We start from the raw sequence: 25,110 nt of genomic DNA on the forward strand, positions 1-25,110 counted from the left end.
GACTTATTTTTTCATGGTTGATAAGAAATCATAATATCATTAGATTTTTGAAAAGATTATTGACCTTTAATCTAAAGTAAATCTCTGATATTTTAAGACCAGTATTGCCAGCAAATGCCGGTTTAACTCAATTTTCTTTTATCCTTTCGAAGATAAAAAAGAAAATAAAGCTATTTAACATTTATTTCTCCACTTTAATCCTTATCATGAAACTTTTATTAAAACGTAAACATTTTGACAGATCAAGGAAAGCAAAGTTCATTCTATTTTTAAACTAGAATCGAATTTCAATAATAAAAAAGACAAGTGCTTTCTATAAGACGTTTTAGTGGCAACCAACGAAACCAAAACAAGGATGGCTGAACAAAATGTTTTGAAATATAGTATTTATCAATGTTCCAGTCATTCTGCTTCTTTTGTACCTGAGTATGTAATTTTTTTATATATAAATTCTTTTAAACAAAAGATAAGTTTTTTAAAAATTTGTAAAATAAGTGTATGTATAACATATTGCTAATAAATTTATCTTGCAGTAAGACACTGAACTTTTTAAATATTTATTATAATTGTAATTAAATTTCTGCCTCTTCCATAAATTTCTATTCTCTTAATACCATCTTTATCATTGCCTAACAAAAATTTGTATTTTATAATATTTATGTAAAACCTGACTGAAATGCAACTAACTGTCTTAATTTTGTATTTTCCTTAGGAATGTGTTAACAGATAATCCGAATGATGGAACATCTCGATGGTCTTCCGAATCCAACAATCCACCTCAAGTAATTATTCTAATTTTATCATTTTTACATCTTCGTATAGTTTGTTGTGAAATTTGTCTGTTTAAATACAAATTTCCGCTGTCAGGTTACTAGAAAACCTGTTACTTTTCTTCTTGAGAAAACATATGAAAATACAATTGGCTGACATTTATAAAAAATATTTTTACATAGAATATTATTTGAAAAATGCTTACTGTTTTTTAAATGTGTCAGAAAAATTTTAACAAAACAAATACTATTTCAATTCTATTTTAATGTGATCCTTCGTATACCAAAAAATGTTTAAAGCAAGATGAATGTTATAACAAATGATGCAATAAAGCTGACAGCCTCTACCTTCCAAAGTTTGATTTTTGAACTTTTATAAGTAACAATTATTCTGGCTCTTTTGAATTCTATGAGAAGAATTTCTACAATTTCATCGCATCAGTCTTGGTAATGAATAATTTTGTCATTAGCTATTTAAAAGAAAAAAAAAGAAAGAAAGGAAAGTTATCTAAAATTGAATTTTATCCTTCTGATAGTCTTATACTAAAGAAGCATTTATACAAAAAAATCCCTTGGAGCTCGTTGGATACCTCAAATGTTTGTTTATGTAATTAATGACTTTTTAATGCTCATTAATTAAATCATTATTAATGATTTAATTAATTATTAATTCTTTTTATGTTATTAAATAAGCTATAAAAATGATTCCTTTCATATTTATACTAAATCTAATACAGTGAAACCTTGCTAAACAAGTGTAATTTTTTCCCTAATCTTACTTGTAATAGGAAAACTCATTAAGCAAACAATTTTTTATAGAACCCATGTAAAATAACACAATGTGCTCCATTCCAAAAAAAAATATTAAAACAAATTCATAATTATGCAATTTATTATTTTTAATTTGTCTTTTTTTTTTTTTTTTTTTTTTTTTTTGTTAGATAGTTTTCTAAAGACGTTTGTTTTCAACTATGTTTTACAATTTAGTGAAAATAGTCATAGTATTACCATTAAATCAATTTGTAACATGCATAACTACTGTTTTATGAGGGCGTGGCTTCTCAACTTATAATGCAGTATTTTCCCACATTTTCAATATCTTCCTTATTTCACTGCTTCAAAGCTGTATAACCAAAGTTCTTATGCAGCTTTTTACTGGATACAGAATGTAGCTCTGTAAGTTTTTTTGTAGTTCTGCCAGCAGCTCATCACTGTCGTTGCTATCTATCTATAATCTTAGCTAGAGACACAATCTCATCAATTAAGGCTCCACAAACACTTACTGGAACTCCTCAACCCCTCAGAGTCACATTCAGTAATGCTATCCAGCCAAAACTTCTTACATTTAGATAAAAGGGTTCTATTCAAATAAATGCTCAACATAGACTGATCATGCCAATCCAGCAAGTGACATTGCAGTATCTCCTCGCAACTCATTTTATGAAATATTGCTCATTACGTGTCGCTTTCCCCCTTCCTTATTTTGCTCATTATGAGAGGTTCTTATTAAGCAAAATGTGACTGTCTAATTTTATATTAATTTAAAATATATGTGGAAATAGTATATTTCTGCTTTCAAATTTTATTATTTTTCTGCTATTTTTTTATATACGATATTATGTAAAAAACATTCACATAAACGTTTTAGATTACACTTTTTTTTAATCCACTGATGTACACTTTTGTTTGTTTATTCTAACCTTAGGAAGGGGAAGAAAGAAACTTTGGCATGATATGCAGCTGCCATGTGAATAGGAATAGTGAGATTTACTAAGACTTAAATAAATATTAATTCAATTTATGAATGAAATACTTGTAACAGATTTACATCTATTGCAAGATACAAAGTTGAGGAATGGAATTATGAATATTTCAATCTATATCTTTAAACTTTGTTTATGGGGGGAAGGTAATAATATGATATAAAGTATTACAAAATAATTTTTATAAAATTTCTAAAACTTATTCTTAAAAAAAGGCAAGGTTTCCTCTCCCCCTTTTTCATAAGAGTCTTTCCGTTAACATTCATCCATAAACTTACTGTGTCATGTTCTGGCAGTTATTTAAAAGCACTTTCACAGAGCAATTGATGCTTTACAGTATCACCAACCATCCACCCACTGATTATTACTTATCCTCTGCAGAGTATTTACTTGTGTCATTCAGTTGTTTTTATATTTGGTTGTTCTTATAAACGATTCAAACCTTTTGTTTACACTTTCTTGGCTTTATTCTACAGTAGATAGAGGTGTGCTATCTTCTTTTGAATAAATTGCCCTAAACAGTAAACTAATTTTTGCTTCACCTCGGAGAGGGTTGTATCATTTGTGGTGGTGCTTGAGTAATCAGCTCATTCACAATCACAGGATAGACTTCCTTAAAAAAAAGATTTGTATGTGAGCTATATATATTGAGAGTAATTTTGTGCAAATCATATATCTGTGTTATTATCTGTGGTAGTCTGTTCAATCTGATGCACTTGGCTAGGCCAGAATGGGGCAATTTTATTATGAATTACCAATGTGTTTTATGTAACTGAAGTAACAGCTTATAAAGAATCTCTACTAATGATAAAAAAGAATGTGTGTACTGACACTCTATAAGCCAGAACTATTTGACTTAGAATTACCAAACTTGGTACGTATATATTTGGAGGTATTTGCGTATTAACGCCATTGCAGCTACAGATTTGGCGGTTTTTAAGTGCCGCCAATCTACACCTAAAATTTTTGTGACAAATATTAAAATAAAACTATTTAAAATCAAAACATTGGTCTTTATTGGCGCATTAGCGCAAAAACCACCAAATCTGTAGCTGCAGTGGCATTAATACACAAGTACCTATTTGGATATGGATCGAATAAAATGATCTTTTGTAATTTTAATTAAAAATTAAACAGAATTTAGATATTTTCTCACCATAAATTTGAAAATATTACAATACAAAAATGATTTTCATGTCATCTTATCATAAATTTATCTTTTCAATAATACTAATGCAATTTTTTTTCTGAATTTTTCATTTAAAAGATAAATTTGCTTAATTACCTACAATTAATACCATTTTTGGCTTGAGATTCAAGACATTATCATTGTTTTGCCAAGTATTTACTTGCTTGATTTTTTCCCCCTTTTTTGGAAAGTTAAGAGGAAGAATTTTAATAAATATCTGTTTTGTGAACATGAAAAAAAAATGAAGTTATAATACTGCAGGAGTTAGACGGTAGATAAATTGGATATTTTTATTTTTTATAGCACTATGATGTCATAGAGCTGATATTTATTTCAAAGATTTGTGGACACAATAAACAGAAGATATGTACATTAATAAAAAGGCCGGGATAGCCTTGTTGGTAGAGCATTGGATTCACATCCCTTCGAACCCCGCCGGCCGAAGAATCTCCGTGTGTGTGTGCAGTGGCTGGCGCACATATAAATCTGTCATGGTTACAAAGTCCTCCATGTCAAGAGTAATACCACTGGCGGTACTGGTTCAGAGGTGATCGTTCTCTGATTCAGGTCTAAATTACGATCTGTGGATGAGTAAATAAAATGCATGAATGAAGTCCGCCCCCATAAAAAGGATTTTGATGTGTGGTAGCTAAGTCGTACTCTTGGCCCTAGTTGGTGCTACTGAAAAAACAAGAGATGCTCATTCGGCTTAAATCAGTGGCAAATAACTGTCAGTGGGCTTGTAAAGTGCCATAAGTCACAACACAACATTAATTAAAAAGTTACAGTTTTGACATTTGACAGTTTGATGCAATCACAGAGATGAAGTTATATGTAAATGATTTAACTGAAATTAAATATAACCAGTATTCTCAGTGAACCAGTTGTCCATCAGAGGCAACTATTAAATAATACGAATCATTTATTTACAGAATTTAGTATTTTTTATTAACAGAATCTTAATCATCCCCAAGCTGATATATTATCATAATTCTGTTCTAATTCTTATTCTTTTTTTGCCAAGATTTGACTATCTATTGTTAGAAGTTGATAATTTTTTTTCTAGGTGCAATTAACTGAAAAATCCTTATAGTTGAGGTCTAATTCACGTTTGACAAATTATACGTATCGAAAATATAATTAGAATGTTTCTCTGAATGTTAATAACTTAGAATCTCATTGAAATACTTCTTTATTTTTATTTATTTATTTTTCTTTTCAGTTTTTAACTTTGAAACTGTATAGTCCATCTGTCGTTCAGACAATAAGTTTTGGAAAATACGAGAAGAGTCATGTGTGCAATATGAAAAAGTTTAAAGTTTATGGTGGTCTTTCTGATGATAGCATGATTGAATTACTTGATGGGTCAGTATGTTAAAGAGATTTTTTTTTTTAATTCGCCCATTTCATAAAACATTCAACCTGTCTAAAAGAAATTTGCTTGTGAATATAATGAAATGTAGTATAATAATCCATACAATATTTTTGAATAATTTTCCTTCTTTCTTTTCAGTGGTTTGAAAAATAATAACCAATCAGAGAGTTTTAATCTGAAACATACTGCTGGGGGTAATATGTTTGCATGTAGATTTATTAAAATTGGTATGTCAAATTATTCTCAATCTTTTTAATTTTATTTGTTTTCTCATTATAATTACACGGAGTATATGAAAAAAATGACAATATGTAATTTAAAAACATCATTAAATACATTCTTATTAAAAAATTAAATCGCTTTTATTTTCCATTTATTTTTGTATGAATCTTAATCAAGTACTTTTCCAGTTGTTGCATTTTAATTGGGTTTTTTTTATATGATTTAGCAAAATCTGGTATATCTTCTTAAAAATGAAATTATAGCTCAAAAACATTAGAAAATTCTTTCCGTCTTCAAATCATTCAAAAATAAGATTTGTAGATCTTTTAGACTGGCTGCTGCTTATTGTAAAATTATTAGTTCCTGACATCCCTCACTGACAATCTGTTTGAGTTTACAAGATGGGAATAATACTATTTAAAGAACAATTATTAAATTAACTTTGAGTTATAGTTTAGCTATAGTTTAATTTTGTAATGATATAATTTTTTAGCCAATCTATAAACAAAGAGGAAAACTCTGCTGGCTATAAGTGGCTATTTAAATCTGCTGGCTATTTAAAAATCTTTTAATTAATCTTCTCATTAAGAAAATGTAACTCACTTTATTCTTAATATTGCTCCTAAGAATTAAACTTAGTTTATTTGCCCATTTATTTTTTTATTTCATTCTTTTGTTAAAATATTTTTGAAAACTGAATATGAAAAATTTATTTTTGCATCATATGTCATGTAATTTGCTCATTTTTTTAAGAAAAAGAAATAGAAAGATACATTTTTATTATTATATGTGATAATTTTTATTTAACTTCATTTTATAATTATTAAAATGTGAAGAAATCAAAATTATAAATTAAACAGTTTAGTTAAGCATAGGTGTAAACATTTTCTTGGATCATGGAAACATTTCATTCTACTCTTAAACTAACCGACAAGTTCATAAAAAGCTGTTATTGCTAGGTTAAATGTACTCATATAAGCTATAGATATGATTGAAAAGTTGAAACAATTGTATGTATCTTATCTGTTTTTCATCATTGTATACTTAATATACTATTTTTTGATGATTTTAAAAAATTTGGACAGATTTTAAGGGCATGTTAGGTACAGTTTAATGGAACACCATATTTATGTCCTAATAATGCAAGAAGAATTGAAAATAAATTAATACAGACATATATATATATATATGCAGTATATCCATAATGTTCAAACCTGCATAAAATGCTAGAGTTTTCAACCTCAGTGAGTATTAATTGTGAAAGAGCAAGCTTTCCTTAATCAGTGAGGAAAATTTTGAAAATAGTCCATGATGGATTGTACGTTTGTTTAGAAATCTTTCATTATAAAAAATCACTGATTTTTTTTTTATTATTTTTTTTTATTTCTGTCTTGCACATTAATTCCATGTCTTCCACCTCAGCATTGCTATATAACATTTACTGTAAATTTGAGTAAATATTCATGGCTTGTGTTGCTCCATTCACTTTTGGCCAGTTTTCGTTTTCTATCTCCTGTGTCAGATTTATTTATTTTAGTATGCCTTAACGATCTTTGAAGTTTGTCCATACCCTTGAGAAAAGCATTATAACTATTTTTAAAAATCACGCTAATAAAATGTTAAACTAAGTACCCTACTTTCAATTTTGACTTATTAAATCATTACAACAGGCATGCTGTAGAGTAGTCATTCTCACTTTATATTACTTTACATTTTGACTTCGAATGTGTGCAGGTTTGACTTTTGCATATATAGTTACTCTGTATTCTTGTTTCAATCTCATTCCCATTAGATTAATCTTACATTATTATTAATTCATACATAATATTTTGGGGAATTTTGTAATTGAAATTATTTTGGCTTCTTAATAAGCTTTTCGTGGATTTGGAATTGTGAAATTTTCTTTCCTAAAGTCTTGGCAGTCTTCTAAGAGTATATAAAAGCCTTATTACAATCACTGATATAGGAGTTGCACTTTTGTTGAGTGAAAATAGTGCCTGATAATTGGTATTTCTGACTGCAATGAAATTACTAAACTTAATCTAAGAATCTGACCCATGTAGTGCCTTAAGTTGTGTTTTTTTTTCTGTGCTTTGTGAGTCAGCTAGTGCATTGCTGGTATAGTCTATTAAAGTCTTTATTGTTTTTGCTTTATTGACTAAAATATTTGTTAATAACTACTATAAATTTGCTATTTCTGCCATCTTAAAGTCTATTCAATCCTATCTGAACCATAACAATATGTAGTGATCAAAAAGGTATTTCTATATTAAAAATGTATTCCCCATTGAGGTGTGTATCATCGTCAAATATATATTTTAAGTGATCTATTGGTTCAACTACATTGGCTTTAACCTGTCAATGTATATTTTGATGAGCCCATACAAACATGCTAAATAAATTAAGGAATGGAAGTATCAGAACTCCTTAACTTATTCTCTAGGATTTTAAAACTTTTTCTATCATTTTTTATTTACTATTTATTTTGTTGAAACTATTGAACATTAAAAAAAATGAAAAATAATGTGCAACATATTAAAATAGAGCTATATTTAGCTTGTTCTAATCATTGGTCTCTAAACTTACATCATATTTCAGTATTCTACCTCTTACAGAAAAGGTATTAGAATTTTGCTGTTGTTTTTTTCTCCCTTATTATTTAGTGCTTTGGATTTTAAAAAATTATAAAAATTGATACGTTTTAGAAAATTGTGTATTTTAAGCAGCTCCTGTTGATATATATGTATATCTTTTTAAAATGCCGTCTCTTACATCTGTTCTTCCTTTTTTATGTATAATATGGTAAACTTTTATATCTATTAAGTTTAAATAATTAATGATAATTCTAGTATGTTGATGGATATTTTCCTTATTAATTCATTTTTTCTTTCTTTTGCTTATTCTCCTGTTGTAAACAGTTCCCATTCAGTCATGGGGTCCGAGCTTTAATTTCAGTATTTGGCATGTTCAACTCAGAGGTATTGATGATTGGAGTATTGTGAGATCATGTGTTAGTTGGTTTAATTATGTAAGTAGACATTGTTATATCTGTTTTTGTTTTGTTTTTTAAATTTTCTTACAAATGCAATACAATATTTCAGCTGGATAATTAATGAAGATTTGTTTGCATTATTGAAACAAAAAAAAATTTTATGATAATCAGCTAAATCTGCTTTTTATATATACACCTCAATACACAAAATTTTATTATATGCTTCAAAAAACAGTTGAAAAAAATTCCAAAAATTCGTTTATTGATAGATTTAAACATGAAGATAGTAAAGAAATTGATGAGTGATGAAGATGCCACTATAAATGAGGAGATGGACAAATGTGAATGATTTTTATGAGTTCAATAATCGTATTATTGACGATACCATCTTTAAACTGAAAATCATTTGGATATGTGTTAATGGGAGAATCAGATTGACTGCATTCTTATCAGAAACTTGTACAGATTATTGTTTTGCGATTTCAGTATAAAAAGAGAAGATGATGTTGCCTCTGCATATCTTCTTAATTTCATTAAAACTAGCTTGAAGTTATGAGCATAAGAAAGAACAAAGAATATGGTGCAGCAGTGGAAAATTTAAAGAGAGATATTAAATGAAAAGTCCGTAATTACTCTAAAGAATCATTTTGCAGTTTTTGAGGAGAATATATATATATATTGAAAATGAAGATTATTAAAATTAAATGGTTGAGAAAGAAGTGATAATGCCATGGAAGTCTTAAAAAAAACCAATAGAAAAGAAAATTAGGAGTGAATATCAGAAAAACACTGAAACTAGTGGTGGAAGAGAGAAAGAAAATCAAGAGGAAAAGCATGAATGCAGGGACAGAAAAATTGAAATTAAAATATCAACTAGAATATCAAGAAGTACATATAAAAGAAAGAAATCAACAAGCACTGACAAAAAAATTTCTATATGTTGTTGCTGGAAGAAACTCAAGGAACTAAATATGCAAACAATATAGGAGAAGTTTATAAAATTATAGAGCTGTTTGTTGGTATGAGAAATAGAGCTGACTCTGAAGTAAGAAAGAAAAACGGACAATTATTGATCAAAAAAAATTAATTAAGGGAGAAATGGAAGAAATATTTTGATGAACTTTTAATGACAGATGGAGCTATGTTAACTAAAATGATTAATGCTTCATTTAGTAAGAAATTCAGACTTGATGTAAAATGGATGAAATTACCGATCAGAAAATTTTGTGGGCTAAGCTCTATCAAGAGAATGGTAAAGCTTGTGGAAAGGACAACATAAATGTAGAACTATTCAAGGCTGATATTGAGCTTTAGGTATCTGTCCTACACTAAATGTTTAATCTTGTGTAGCTATAAAAGTAAGTAATGGGTGCTTGAAAAGAATCATTGATTATGAAAATCCTTTTAAAAAATAATTTTAAAAATAGATAAATTATAAAAATCCTTTCTGACTGTATGAAGTAACTGGAGAAGGAACAACCTGCTGTTTGTTACATCAAAAATCTTTATCAGAATTAGTATAAACAGAGTGAAAGTTTGTATGAACAAAACTATTAGATCAAATAATCTGGAATTTAGAAGCAGAAAAAGTACATTAAACTGGTATTTTAATCTAAGGAACATTCTTGAACAATATATTGAACTAAATTCAAATTTTTATCTGAGTTTTATAGATTTCAAGAAAACATTACCATAAACTGCCTTTGGAAAATATTGAGCACTCATGGATTTCCTGAAAAATTGTTCAATATTATTAGGAATCAGTATTGTGAAAGTTTGCGCCATTTGATATCAAAACTGGAGTAAAATAGGGAGGTATCCTAACTGGGATATTTTCATAAACATAATAGGTTTGATATTGAAACAAACATTAAAATATCAAGAAACATATTTTAAAAAATTAGGAATACACTGAGACTTTGATGCCACACTAGAGGATTTGGATTTTAATGACTAGAGAAAAAGATAACACTTGAGAATATTGCCAAAAGGGAGAGTTTGAAAATAAACGAAACAAAAACATTGAAAATAAATAATAAAGGTATTGATTAATTTTTTAATAAATGAAAATAAAATTGAAGATACTGGCTTTTTTTCGTAATTTGGAGTTAACAAAATGGAAAACACAAATGATGAAATAAAAATTAGAAAGGCCCACCATTCATTCAGAATAATACATAATCTGAAAAGCCTCAAACATGAGCAGTAAACTCAAATGATGTGTTTAATGTCACAGCATTAGTAGTCTTTACAGTAGTGAAACTTGGAAACTTACTAAATCACAAGAAAAGAAATTAAATGCCTTCAAAACTACTTGCCTCAAAAATATTTTTTTTAAATATATTGATCAAATAAAATTTCAAATGTTAAATGTATAGTAAAGCTTCTGCCAGAATCTAAAAAAAAAAAAAATGGTGCTGTACATAGAATGCCTCCAAATGAAAATGAAGAATTGCTTTGTTATGAACATCAGATTAAAAGAGGAAGACAAGAGACATTTTCTATAGGGGAAATAATTTTTTTTTTTTTTTTTCAATAGCCATATTGAAGATGCTTTGGGGGGAAGGGGAGGAGCAGTGATAGATGGGTTGAATGACAGCATCATGCAACAGCTTGGTAATGATGATGATGAATTAATGTTACTGGTTGAAAACTGAAATACAGAGATTCACGTCATATTTGTGTGGCATATGCCAAATATGCCCCACCAATAATTTTATTTCACATTTTAGGAAAATTATAAAGATATCGCATTTTAATACTTCATAAGACAGGGAGTAATTAGAGATTGCATAACATGAGAATTTGCCACATGAGCATGAATTGAATTATAAATACTTTTGCCTATTTGATCATTAATAATTATTCATTGTTCATTAACTTTTGATTCTTAAAGAAAAGTAGCATTCAGGAACTATGTTATCCCACCCTAAACCTTCATCCTATTATTTCTTATATTTTCAGTACCGAGAAAAGGAAACTATTCGTCTGTGTCTGAAACATTTTCGGCAGCATAATTACTCAGAAGCTTTTGAATCCCTACAAAAAAGAACACGTGTCCAGTTGGAAGATGCTTTATTAAGTAAATTGCACCAATGTTTGGTATGAATTTTAGTACTTTGATTTGAATTTTTCTGGATAATAAAATAAAGTGTCTAAGTGGATGCTTTTTTTTTTCTCTATATTTTAGGTAGTTGAAGGTGATTATGTTGCTGCTGAACAGTTGCTTGTTAAAGCTGCTAATGGTAAATTTCTAGATTAGGATTAGATTATAAATTATTGTTTTAATTTATCTGTTAAACAAATATTTTTTTTTTAATTTTACATTGAAAAATATTAAAATTAAAAGAAAATTTTCGCTTTTCCTTTTATTCTTTAGGATTTAAACAATGTCAACAATTTTTAGATTGAAATCTCAAATAATCATCTTTAATCTTTGTATAGGATTTAACCAATATTAAATTATTTAATCTATGAATACATACAAATACTTCCTATGAAAGCAGATTTGTCTGAATTATTTTTTTAACTACCATTAATCTATGTTATTCATTTTGAAATTAGATGGTTGTTTGGATCACTATCTAGAGCAGCAAACTCACAAAGCAAAGTGGGTCCCTTTAATTGTTCCTCCTAAATGTTCTGGTAAGATTGTTACTTATAATTTTAAATAAAATTTGTTTGTTACTCATAAAAAATATCGCTGTTACAGAAGTGTATTTTAATTACTATTGTTGTTGTTATTATTTAGAAAGTGAACACCACAGACCTGGTATGAGAGGAGGGCATCAAATGTGCATTGACGTTCATACAGGTATTTTTCTTACTACTTTGTTTATATAAAATACAAAAATATTGTTAAAAATTTGCTGGTAATGAGTTTTTTTATAAAAATTGATGTTGTTTAAAATTAAACTTTTCAGGATCTTAAGAATTTTTTTTTTAGAAATTAGTGCAAGGAGGAGGGTGCCAGTACTTGCTGAAATTTTATTATTTAGCAGTTTTAATTGGCTATATAAAATTGATCACTTGAAAGATTTATTGTTAGATTAATTTAAATAGTGATTTATGGATTGAATTAGACTTAACTGTAATTTCTTATTTGCTAAAAATCAGGTTGTATTAAATGTTAGAATTTTATATTAAAGGATTCTATTAAAATTTCTTTTATTCTCCTTGCCAGACTGTTCATTTAAACTATTGGAAAAATCCCTTCTAAAATATTAGAATTATGTATTTCATGTCATCTTTTGTGAGAAAAATTTAATTTGTCTCATTGGCTTTTTTTTTTTTGTAATTATTTAAAATCAGTCTAAATATTAATAATTATATTGCTTAAAAAATTGTTTTTCAGAAAATATTTACCTTTTTGGTGGATGGGATGGTACGACGGATCTTTCTGATTTATGGTGTTACCACATTCCATCTGGATCTTGGACATGCTTATCTAGTGATACCACTGCTGAGGTAAATAGCATTGTGCTCTGAAATCTTTTTTTCTTCAGTCTATAAAATAAATTCAATTCAATTACATGATTGTGTGAAAAATTATTTTTTTATTTTAATTATTACTCTTATATATTAAGTATTTACATGTCGATAATATCCTCTGTTACTGACACGCACATGAAAAACTTCCTTTCCTGCATGATGATTGTGTTTGTGTTGCTGTATTTTGTTATTGCAACAAATATATAATATGGAAAGAATTTAGAATTCATAGGTTGCTACAAATTTTGTACTTTATATTAACCTTAATATTATAGTACTATTATTATTTCAAGAATGTAATTTTTTAACTTTATTTCTTGCCTTCAAACAAAAATTTCTGAAAAATGTATTTTTATTTTAAATTTTAGATATAAATTTTATCAAAACATAATTTGAAGAGTGATTGAATGATGATTTCCTTTGAATGAAACAGTAGTAGAAAAATAAAATAAATGTTTTTTCATGGAGTATTTATTAAGTCAGATTGAAATAAGCAATTTTTTTTTTAAATCCTTTTCATAATAATTGAGTCAGATGATACTTGTTTCTAGGGTGGACCTACTCCACGCTCATGTCACAAAATGTGCCTTGATCCCGAAAGGAAAAAGATTTTCACCATTGGACGGTATCTTGATTCTGGCATGAGAATTCCTAAGTATATGAAAGTAATTATAAAGAAATTACTATCCTACCCCTGGATAAACAGTTTTTATTTCCTCTTTTGTTTAAAAAAGAAAATTCAATAATATAATTAAATTTTTTCTTTGTCTCATTTCATTATAAAAATTATTATAATATTAACATTATAGCTGATTATATATGCTCTCATTTGTATGTCATATAAATAATGAATCGATGTACTTGTCTAAAATTTTTATACATTCTCTGAATATCAAATTGGAAAAAATATATTTTTAAATTTTTCACTAGCTACAGTTTATTCTCATTTGAATTTTATTCAGATAATTTGTTGCAATTCATTTTTAGAAATTATTACTATTATTATATATATATATATATTAAAGAAATTAATCAAGAAGCAGCCACAAAAATCTAGCTGATTCAAATATTTTTCTTTTTACCTGCATGACACAAATTTTGATCAAACCTTTTTGTTTATAAAATTTTGTTACTTAGCTCATAATGACTCCTTTTATATTCTTCTTCAAAGAGTGTATATGTAATCATGCCACTGCTATACATTAGTCAATGTTAAAGAAGATTCAAAAGCTGATTCTTGCTTACATTATATAGATTATTTTAACGATTTCATGACTATCAATTGCATCTTTTCAGAGTGATTTTTATGTGTATGACATCGATTCCAACCAATGGACCATGATAACAGATGATACTGCTGCCATGGGAGGTCCTAGTCTTGTTTTTGATCATCAGATTTGCATGGATGTGGAAAAGAACACCATCTATGTGTTTGGTGGAAGGATTCTAACTAGGTAATAAGATGTTTTTTTTTTTTCATCCAATTTTTTTCTTTAATTTCATCTACTTGCAATTACTAAAATAAATTGAATATAATTCCAGCATAAATGTTGACTAAAAAGATAAATTTTGTTTCAAAATTCTTATTGTTTTGAAGTACAGAATTTTCTAAATTACTCTCTATTATTTACCTATTGTTCTATATTTTTCAAAGTAAAATATATGTAAAATGTCTATTCTGTTACTAAGTTTTTATTAAAAAAAAAAAAATTGTAACTTAGATGTGATTATTTTATGTCTGTTTTATTGGTTTTATTTGATTATAATGATATTTTACTATCAGTCCCTAGAAAAGTTAAATTATCCTCATTTAAAACAAGTTTTGGATTATGGTATGACAGAATAAAGAACTTCTTTGAGCAGTTCTAGCCTAGACATTGTGCTGAGTATGATATATAACTTAATTCTTATCAAATAGAAAAAAAGGTTTTTATCAAAAAATTCATCTTGAGACCATATTACTTAAGATTTTAGAGATAATATATGGAATAGGTTGGACAGCTCCAAATATTCTTTTCATTTTGTGAATCATCCTATTTTTGGTCTCCAACTTCTGTTAATAACCATACCTCAATTCTAATCTGACATGTAAAATTTAAGTAAATTATTTAGTCTGCTTTAAAAAGTTTTGCTGATCATACTCAATTTTCAACAGTTGCTTAAGAAGAATGTAAATGCAGTAATTTCTGAAATTTATCTCCCCTCCCCGTCAAGCATACTAAACTTTGAGGGGTTTTTTACATATATTAAAAAAACCATACTAGTTTTGTAAATTGGAAAAATGAAATAATAATTTATTTTTAATCATTTTTCAATGAATTCTTTACCTTGCATTTTCAAGCTATTAGAAAATATATATGTTTACATACACCATAAGAGAAAAAATTTAGTATGCTGAAATTATGTAACATTTTCTTCTATGATAGTTTCCAAGACTTTTAAATTGGGATTTCAAATATGTCTACATAATTTTTGTCAGAATTCAAATTTGATATATAATTATTTCTTTATAATAAAAGTTGCAGAAATCTGAGTTATATATTGTTCCATGATCTTTAAATGGGATAAACTTTTAATGCCTCTTAAATGTATCTAAAAATATAATTTGCAGGATGAAATTCAAATTATGAATTTCTTCATTTTTCTTGCTCTTAGATTAATTGCTGAGAAATATATAATCATTGCATGTAAATTAATATTTTCATTCTGTAAGTAATTTTCTAACTCCTCTTCTTTAGTGTTAATTCAATACCTGGAGAAGAAAATGTCTGTTCTGATCCTTGCTTTAGTGGCCTTTATTCCTATCATGTTCCTACCAATACTTGGACCAAACTCCGAGAAGATTACCCAAACCCTGATTTACATGATTTGGAAATCAAGTCCAGAATTGGACACTCAATGCTGTTTCATGAAGTATGAATTCTTTTAATGGTGTTAGAATCGAATAATTTTAGAATTTATTTCCCCTTAAATTTTGAAGGTTTGAGGAATAATCACAAATTCCTTCACTGGAAATTGACTGAATTTTACTTCCGATTTTAAGGAATGTTTGAAGACAATCCCTTAATTTGTGTGTCATATTGCATACAAATCTTGAGTATCATATGTGCATTTAATTATCATATTTTAATTTAAGAATTAAAATTAAATCATTCAAAATTAAGATATAAAAATTGCTTGAATAGATTAGCTTCTTAAATATTCTGTATATTATTAGTTGATTAAATATGACTACAGAATAATATAATATAAATTTATCACATGTGATAGTTGTTCAATTTTCCATTGGAATAAAAGTTTGTGAAAGAACTAAATATCTGCAGCTATGTGTTTCAGTGTGAAAATTATTTTAAATAGCTTTAGCTGATAATGAATATCTATACTTTTATATTTTTGAAGAAATTTGAGGAATTGTAATTTTAAATTTTATTCAAACATTCATTGACAATTTAAAACAATTTCTTGACATATACATTAGATTGTCATTTATTTCCTGTATTGGCTGCAACTTATAAACCTCATTTTACCTTACTTTTTCTTGGCTGTCCTAAATTATAGGCAAAAAAGCATGAATTAGCTTCTATCTTAAAATTAATTTTATTATTCTTTAGAATTTTGTTTTAGTATCATTAGAATGACACCTTTAGCATGATTCAAATTATACTTTTATTTTCATTAACAAAATCACATAATGCATGCTCTTATTAATATTTAAATTTCAGGTATTAAAACTAATTTGGTTTTAATGTTTTTAAAGAAAATTTTTTGTTAGTTTAAGAAAGTGAAAAAATGAATTTTTTTCAAGTATTTTTGTTGTTAAAGGGGAAGGAACTAATTGTTTCTTGTCATTTTTATTTAAAATTGTTTATATATACATACTTATAATTTTCAAACTATGTTGCTGTTTTTTCTAATTGAAATGAGTGTCAATGCTTTTTTTGTATAAAAGATTTGCATATCATTTAATTTCTAATGCTTTCATGTTATATCTGTTATCTTCTGAGGTAGAATATCATATTTTACAAAGTAGTACAAATTTTATTAAGAATTGTTTTTTAATGTATTATAATTTACTTTTTATTTTTAATAATTTTAAAATCTAAAAATGACATTTGTCTTGTTTGCTATTTGTTGTTTATACTGAATTTTAAAGAAAGAAATGAATATACATAAATATTTTCCTTTTTATCAATTTATTTTATTTCAGTTTCTGTATTATAACAATTTTGTTAATCCTAACTCAATTTTTCTAATTCCAATGCAAATAACTTTAGTTGAAAATTTTTGATAAATATATAATTGTGAAGATTTTTTTAATTATTTTTCAGAGTGCTTTTTTTTTTTTTTTTTTTCTTCTATGGATAGAATAAGAAGATAATATAAATTTTCTTGAAAAAAAAATTATTCTAAAATATGAATTGCACATTTTTAAAAAAATCTGCTTCATAAAAGGAATCAATTTTACATTTATGTAATGCTTTTTTTTTTTTTTCCCCCTTCAGAAAAAACGCCTGCTTTATATATTTGCGGGGCAAAGATCAAAAGAGTATTTAAGTGATTTTTTTACCTACAATGTAGACACTGATAAGATAGAAATCATTTGTGATGGAAAAGATGTTGAAGGTGAGTTGTTGTTTCACTAAAACAAAAGGAATGGCATTTTTCTAATTAAAATTTTGTCTTTATTTCTAGTTAGTGTTTTAATTTTTTGTGTTGGAGATACATTTTTTATTCATGTTGAATTTTTATTTAATTTAATAACTTAACTAAGTATGAATCTTTAAGAATGATTCTTTTATATTGAAGATATTGTCTATTTTTATCATCAGTTTATGCAGAATTTTGAATTCAATTAAAATTTATATCTATCATTTATTTAATTATATTTAAATATAGTTTACTACATTTCAAAAGTGCAGTGATATCTGTTATATAAAAGAAAGATGTGTAAAGATACTTGAATAAGAATATATGAAACATACTTTCTGTGCTATGTATTTGTTGGAATAAATTCTTATTTTCCAATAGCATTTAGTTTATCTTTTAAAAATACTGTGTCTTTACTAGCAAACCTTTGTGTTAATAATTTAATCAGGTGCTTCAATAAATAAAAACATTTCTAAAATTTCAATAAGGAGTTTTATGGCAAATGATATGCGATTTTAAGTAGTTTATTTATCAAGCTAATCTAGAGCAGCATTTTTAAAAAAATTACTTTCCTACTGTTGAATTCAGTGCTAATTATTATAGATATGCCATAAATTTTCTAAGACTTGTAAAGACTTTTTTGAGACAATATTTTATGTAACAGATCCTATACTAAAAGTCAAGGAAGCATTTTAGACATAATAAATCATAACTGTGAAGAAGAAACTCCTATCCTGCCATTGTGCCTGAGGTGATTATAAATTAAAAGAGAAATCTTTCTCTTCTCTGAGAACCAACTTACTAATATTTCCTTTTTATTGAGTAACAACACATGAATAAACAAAAACAATTGCCCATTTTTTTCAATTGTAAACTTGAAAAAAAAATTTAATATTTTTATTGGCCAATATCGTTATCAAAGAGAAACAGAAGAAATTATTTTACTCCTCCCCCCCCCCTCCCAATTTTTTTTTTTCTCTTAATGAGACTTTGTTTGAATTTCATTATGCTAAAAGTAATTTTCATTTTTTCAGTTCCCCCAGCTGGATTTACACAAAGAGCAACTATTGATCCAGATCTTAATGAAATTCATGTTTTATCTGTAAGATATCTGTTAATTTTTAATCAGTTTATTCTTAAAAAGTCTGTTATTTCTTTTTTATTGATATTTACCAGATATACATATTTAATTGTTAAAACTTTTTTTATTAATAGGGCTCTAATAAAGACAAGCGAGAGGAATATGTCAAGAATTCTTTTTGGGTATATGACATTAGCCTGAATAAATGGTAATTGGTTCATTTAAACCAAGATTTATATATATTTTTTTAAATCCAATGACAGTATTTATTCAAAATTATTTTGACACTAATATTATTTATATTAAAATTTTTTAATTATGCCCTTTTCTTAACTTTAATATTTTATAAATTTGTTGACATTTTTTTCTGTTTTGAATTCATTTATTTTTTTTAAATATCAGTCTAACAGATTTTAGAAAATAAATTTTTGGCAAAAAATATTAAAGCTTGAGTATTATAAATTTTCCAATGATGAAAATTAAACAGTAGAAACATGCTGTCAGAAAAAAGCAGTGAAATTAATCGAAAAATACATGAAATTGTTTTGCAAACATGGTAATTAATTTAACTATTAATGTAAAGTGTAAATAAGTTTTTAAAAATTTAGAATCAAAGTTTTTTTTTTTTTTTTCATTCGTAATTTAAGTCTGGAAATTGTACTAAGTAAAGTAAAACTTCCAAATATGCAAAATTTCTTCAGAATATAAAATTAATATTAAATATCTAAAAAAATCGAACAATTTATTTTCATCAAATTGAAGTGATTCTCTGTAATTATATATGAATTTAATCAAATAGAATAGAAAGATTCTTATTTAAATTCTAAAATGTTGATATTGTTTCTTTTAAACAGAACTTGCTTCAAGTTTATTAACTTTCAACTGAGATGATGATTTAAAAACTTAGACCAGTTTGTAGATGTAAAGAACTATAACATTAAATAAATAATAAAAGAATTTTTGAATGATTTTTTAATGAAAATGAATATCTCTCAAATTACCTGCAAGTAGTATGACATATATTGTCATTGAATTTTATAGTGGTTACATTTTGAAAATAGAAAAATGTTTTTGTAAAATTTAAAACAATTTTTAAAATAATTTTTAATATTTTTGTTGTGTGTGCATGTATTATGTATTTTTAGATTCATTTCTTCTGCATAAATATGGAATAAAGAATCTAATTCACTTTTTGGCTTAAATATTTTAGTTTAAATTTCTCTGCTGCATTTTTAAAATTACCTTTCTCACTCATTTCACATCAAGATTTTTGCATAAATTTCTTCTTTAAGGAAAAGCAATCAAACAAGGAATATTAATTAACATTTCAGTTTGGTTTGAAATTCAAATAAATAATTTTTTTTTTTTATGTATTTAGATATCTCGAAAAGCGGATAATTATGCTCAGGCCCATTTTTGCAAAATTAAATCTAATAATATTTTGTATTAAGATATTTTTCATTCTTATATATAGTATTTTATGTGCAAAAAGTTCGTTTAAATAAAGATATTTTTACTGCATTAATTATATAATTTATTACTTCTAAATTGTGAATTATTCTAATACTAGTCTAAAATGTCTTACAGACTTTTTCTTCAGATATTTTAATGTTTGTAAGCAAAAATATTGAGGGAAAGGATTAAAAAGATATGTTGAAATTGTAATAGTTATTTTTTATTAAATTATCTCTTTATTAAGGTAATAATATAGTTATTAATTAATACTTTCAAAATTAAAAATAATGACATTTTTTAATTTTTTTTTAATGTGATGAATAGAAAACTCTTTAAAATGTATATGTTTTGCTACAATTATTGTATGTGCAGCATTGTTGAGTATTATTAGTCTTTTTTTTTTTTTTTTTTTGCAGACTGTTACTTAAGTTTTAATTATCTGATTAATTCTTACTAGTCATAATATAGTTATATTTATTGTTGTTATTATTTATTTTTTAGGTCTTGTATCTACCAAAGTGAGATCAAAACAAAAGAAGGTTCTGAACAAATAGATCCACCTTTGGAACCTTGCCCTCGTTTTGCACATCAACTTGTCTATGATCACATTCGTAAAGTGAGTTTAATCTCACTAAATATAATTGTGATAGAAAAATTGACAGTTCTTTCAGCTTAAATAAAAAGATTTTTTTTATTTATTTTAAGAGAAGATAGAAATAGAAATTTGTTTTCCTGAGATATGTTTCCCAAAAAATTTTTCTCCTCTAATATTAAAATTAAGAGTATAGCTTTTGTCTTGATATTTTATTAATAACAAAAAAAAAGTCTTATTGTCATTTTGAGATAAAAGAAAACATTTTAAATCTTTCTATAAATTCTTAGCCCTTTGTTCGTAACAATAATCAATACCTAAAGGTTATTATTTATTTTAAATTAAAAAAAAGACTTCTAATACTTAATTAATTTTACCAAATAAATAAAATTAGTATAAAGTCATGCATGTCTGCAATCCAAAAGTATATCTACTATAATGTTAATTATCTGAATAATACAGAAAATGAATTTAGTTATGTATATTTTATTTCTGGGTTATTTCTTTTAGGTCCACTACCTGTTTGGAGGAAATCCTGGAAAGTCTCATTCTCCCAAAATGAGATTAGATGATTTCTGGTCCCTGCATGTGAGTATTAGATCAGATTGAATTCCCAAAAATTTAAATATGTATATGTCCTTCATCATATTTGGTTTGGATAATTTTTAATATTTTTCAGTAAGGAATTGAAGACTAAGAGTACTAAATATACTAAGTGCCAAAGTTATTTGATTAGTGCTAAAAAATTTTTTTAAAGCTCTCCCTTCAAGTTATGTAACAAGCATCAAATTTTAATTGTGAAAATCAAAAATTGATATCCTTGTTGTTTTAATGATTGCATTTATTGCAACTTAAGAAATTTTGGTATGATAAATTAAGTAAAAAAATATAAAAGAATGTAACACTGTCAAGTTTTTTATATCCACATATATCATTTTTTCTTCCCAAAAGGAAATATACTTATATATCTATTTAATATAATTGCAATTGTGGGAATCGAATTGGCTAGAGGAACTTGACAGTTCTTTCAAGAATGTATCTTCAAACCTGTTTTGAAATCATTTCAGGAAATTGAAAGAACAATTGACTTAAAATAGTTAATATTGAGTGATGTCACTATTCATTTCCTACTCCAATGAACATCATAAATATGTGCCTATTTTTTAAAAATAAAATTTATTACTTTGTTAATTATATGTTTAAAATCTTGTTTCTTGAAGTTGAATTTCTCGTCTTCACAAAAATTATTGCTTTTCATAATTTTTTTAAACAATTAGTTATGTTTAAGCAAAAGAATTTTTAAATTTGAATACAATGCCAACTAATGCTTGAATGTTAATTCTATGTTTTGTATAAAATAAAGAAAAATAATTGAAGTTCCAAGAAAGTGTTGATTTTATTTTTACATATGGCAGTGTATATTTTAAAACAAGAATTAAAAGAAAAATTAATATCCTTTCCCTATTGAATGATATACTTCATTTAGAATTGGATTTTATATTTTATTTTTAAAAAATGCACATATATATTATTTAAATTCAATAAATGTTTCATTAAAAAATTTCTTTTGATAAACTGTAATCTATTGTAATTTATCTGTGGATAAATTTTTTGCATACCTCTTTGAAAGTAGTGTTGTGTTATTTTCTTTCAAAAATTCATTGTCAAATGAAAAGGATTGAAGTAGGCAATTAAATATTTGACATAATTGTAAATGCAGTTCCTTTTGTACTTTACAGGAAGTGAATTATTAGCATTTTATGGAATGATTAAAAGTAATTGTTTTTGCAGCTTTATCGTCCCACAAAAGACATGTTAGTACGTCAGTGTCGCCGTATTATTCGCCAACATAAATTCCAAGAAATAGCTGATAAAGACCCTGTTGCTGCCCTACACTATCTACAGACAGAACTAGCTAATACTGTAGATCATAGCAATCATCAAGAAACTAAAGAGGTTTGTCATTGTTTTGCTCAATTTGTTGCTTTCTATTATAATAATTTTTCAAGATGCTAATTGATTTTTCTGTTTAGTTTCAGCTTCTTGCTTTCAACTTATTTTCTGAAAAGGAGAAAGAAGTTAAAGGTGAGTATAGTTTCTCCCATCCTTTAATAAATAATTAGAAACTTATAGAAACTGCCAGTTTGTGGCCAGCACTAGGGATGATTGCATATTACAGTAGCTATCGTTTAATATAATAATTTAGTGACTTACGAATTTTGTTAATATTAACAGATTCATAATATAACTGAATTGGAACTCTTGACTTCTTCTTGAATTTCCTCCTGAATTGGAACTTCCGTCTTGACTTCTATAATTTGTTTCAAAATTAACAACAAAAAAATCCATTAATGATTGCATATCAAAAATTATTCTTCAATAGCTCTCTTATAAGTTCTTTGTATTTGTATTAAAAAAACAACAACTTATTGACCGATTTTGCATGTCTTCTTTCAAAATATCATTTTGCTTGACTCATTTCAGTTTTCTTCACTTCATTCATCTTTCTCTGAATCATTAATGTTTGTTTTTAATCCTGCTCACAAAAGGTCATGTTTTTTCAAAATTTTAAGAAAAAACAAAAAGCTCTGAAATTTGCAATTTCTGTAGTATGTTCAGAATTGTTTAAGGTAAATATTATTACCTCTTATAAGAATTTTTGTTTTGTCTTTAACAAATTTTTTTATCTGTTTTGCTTTGATAATTCAGTCATAGAAAGCTGTGCATGGCTATTCAGTAGATTTCTGTCAGACATGGCAGTCTAGCTGTTTTTTACACTTATCTAAACCACTTTGGCCTGCACAAAGGAATGTGAACTACCATCCCATTGGAAATGTTACTCCCAGATGTTTCCTTACAAATGGGATAAGAAATTCTTTGAATATTAATCACTAATCTTAATTAAAGACTAATAAATTCTTTACTTCAAAATTGATAATGTTATTCGATATAGTGATCACACTAAATGAGTATATTTGAATGCATTGATTTATGATTAGAAGATTTTAATAATATAAAATCAATGATAATCAGGATTATATTAAACAGTGTCCTTATATATCTGTGCATTTATCTATAACTTACAATTCAGAAATTTTTGAAGAAATATCTTTTAGAAATAAATGAGTTTTCATATTAAGATTGCTGTTTCTGAAAGATATCTTTATAATAGAGAAATTAAATTGAAAAGTGGACCATTTTTAGCTTCTTAAAACAAATGTTCTTTCAATTTATGCATTTATGATCAATTTCATAAATTTGGAACATAGTGTTGTGTTTAGAGAGCATGTCAATTGCTAAAAGGATTACTGTACTGTTTTTGTTTTTTTGCATTCATATATATTTAAAAAAACGTTTTTGTTTTACTCTCCTATTGTATTCATTTCTACTTCATTTGTCAATTGATAAAATTTGCAGTGGCTTATACATTTCTAGATCAACCACAGGGATAAAGTTAATTCCCTTGTAAAAGAAAAGGTTTTGTGTGTGCATTCACTTGCAGTATTATTTTCTTGTAAATCAGAAAGCTTTATTTTAGGATTCAGCGCAAAATCAAATAAAAAAAGCATGTCTAATATTCATTGAAAAATATAAAATACTCATAGAAACTTCCAAAGGATATAATTGTTTGCTCTAAAGAATCTTTATTTTTACTAGTCTTTATTTTAAACAAATATTATATTGATCTGAAAAATAATCATTGAAACACTAAGAATAAATATGGTATACAATTGAATTTTGCATACCTTTTTGTTGAACTTATTAATTAAAGGTAATGTCATAGATAATTTCTGCGAAACTCTAACATTGTTTATATGAATATTAAAATCTTTGACGAGAGCATTTGATTAAACGAAATATGGAATGTTGTAGAAAAAATATTCTCTAGAGTTACATAAATTCAACAACTATTTCAGTGTTTGCAAATGTTTTCGAAAAAAGTCTGATTATAGAAGTCTAAATGGAACTATTATAACATTCTCTCTTTTTAATTTAACAGATGAATTAAGTGTTGATGAAACTTTCAAACGCCGAAGTCAGCTATTTGATCAACTCACTGAGTTCTTCCCTGATGATATGACACAGCCAAAGAACAATCTCATTGACTTGATATCCTTGTAAGTGTGGGTACTGTGCCAATACTGTAAATTTCCTGTACATTGTAGTATACAGCAGATATGTGCCTTCTATTTTTGGAGATAATAGGTGTCCTTTGGGGCAAACCTACCAAATAAAAGCTATACATTTGCGTCTTTATATTGTCTTGTTCTTTCTGAAGTATACTATTGACACTCAACCAATTAAAAAATAATTTTATATGATCGTTATAACTGGTGAGATGAAAAAATATCCAAAAAAGAATGGATTGTTTTTAAGAGAAGATTTTTTCAGTTACTGTAAGTAATTTTTACAGTGTAAATGTAAGTAAACTTTTACAGTTTTTTAAAAAACTTTTTCAGGGTATTAATGAGTGTGATGCGTGGTTTTCATTAGTATGTTTCTTTGTATCAATATTAAATATCACCAGAGCGG

General features: G+C 26.3%; 1 protein-coding gene across 1 annotated transcript; it reads left to right on the plus strand.

Annotated features, from left to right (window-relative positions):
• The first annotated feature begins 23 nt into the window (after window positions 1-23).
• On the plus strand, window positions 24-24,834 carry LOC129959272 (muskelin-like). Its single transcript, XM_056072098.1, has 21 exons — window positions 24-426; window positions 713-782; window positions 4,945-5,087; window positions 5,236-5,324; window positions 8,238-8,347; window positions 11,276-11,413; window positions 11,502-11,556; window positions 11,876-11,956; window positions 12,063-12,125; window positions 12,666-12,778; window positions 13,354-13,467; window positions 14,099-14,256; window positions 15,541-15,715; window positions 17,305-17,425; window positions 18,484-18,551; window positions 18,665-18,738; window positions 20,487-20,601; window positions 21,088-21,165; window positions 22,369-22,533; window positions 22,611-22,662; window positions 24,578-24,834. The coding sequence occupies exons 1-21, from the start codon at window positions 356-358 to the stop codon at window positions 24,697-24,699; spliced, it is 2,175 nt and encodes a 724-aa protein (XP_055928073.1). The 5' UTR covers window positions 24-355; the 3' UTR covers window positions 24,700-24,834.
• The last annotated feature ends 276 nt before the right edge of the window (window positions 24,835-25,110 follow it).

Source organism: Argiope bruennichi, chromosome 2 (assembly GCF_947563725.1).
Source record: "Argiope bruennichi chromosome 2, qqArgBrue1.1, whole genome shotgun sequence".
NCBI classification, from domain to species: domain Eukaryota; kingdom Metazoa; phylum Arthropoda; class Arachnida; order Araneae; family Araneidae; genus Argiope; species Argiope bruennichi.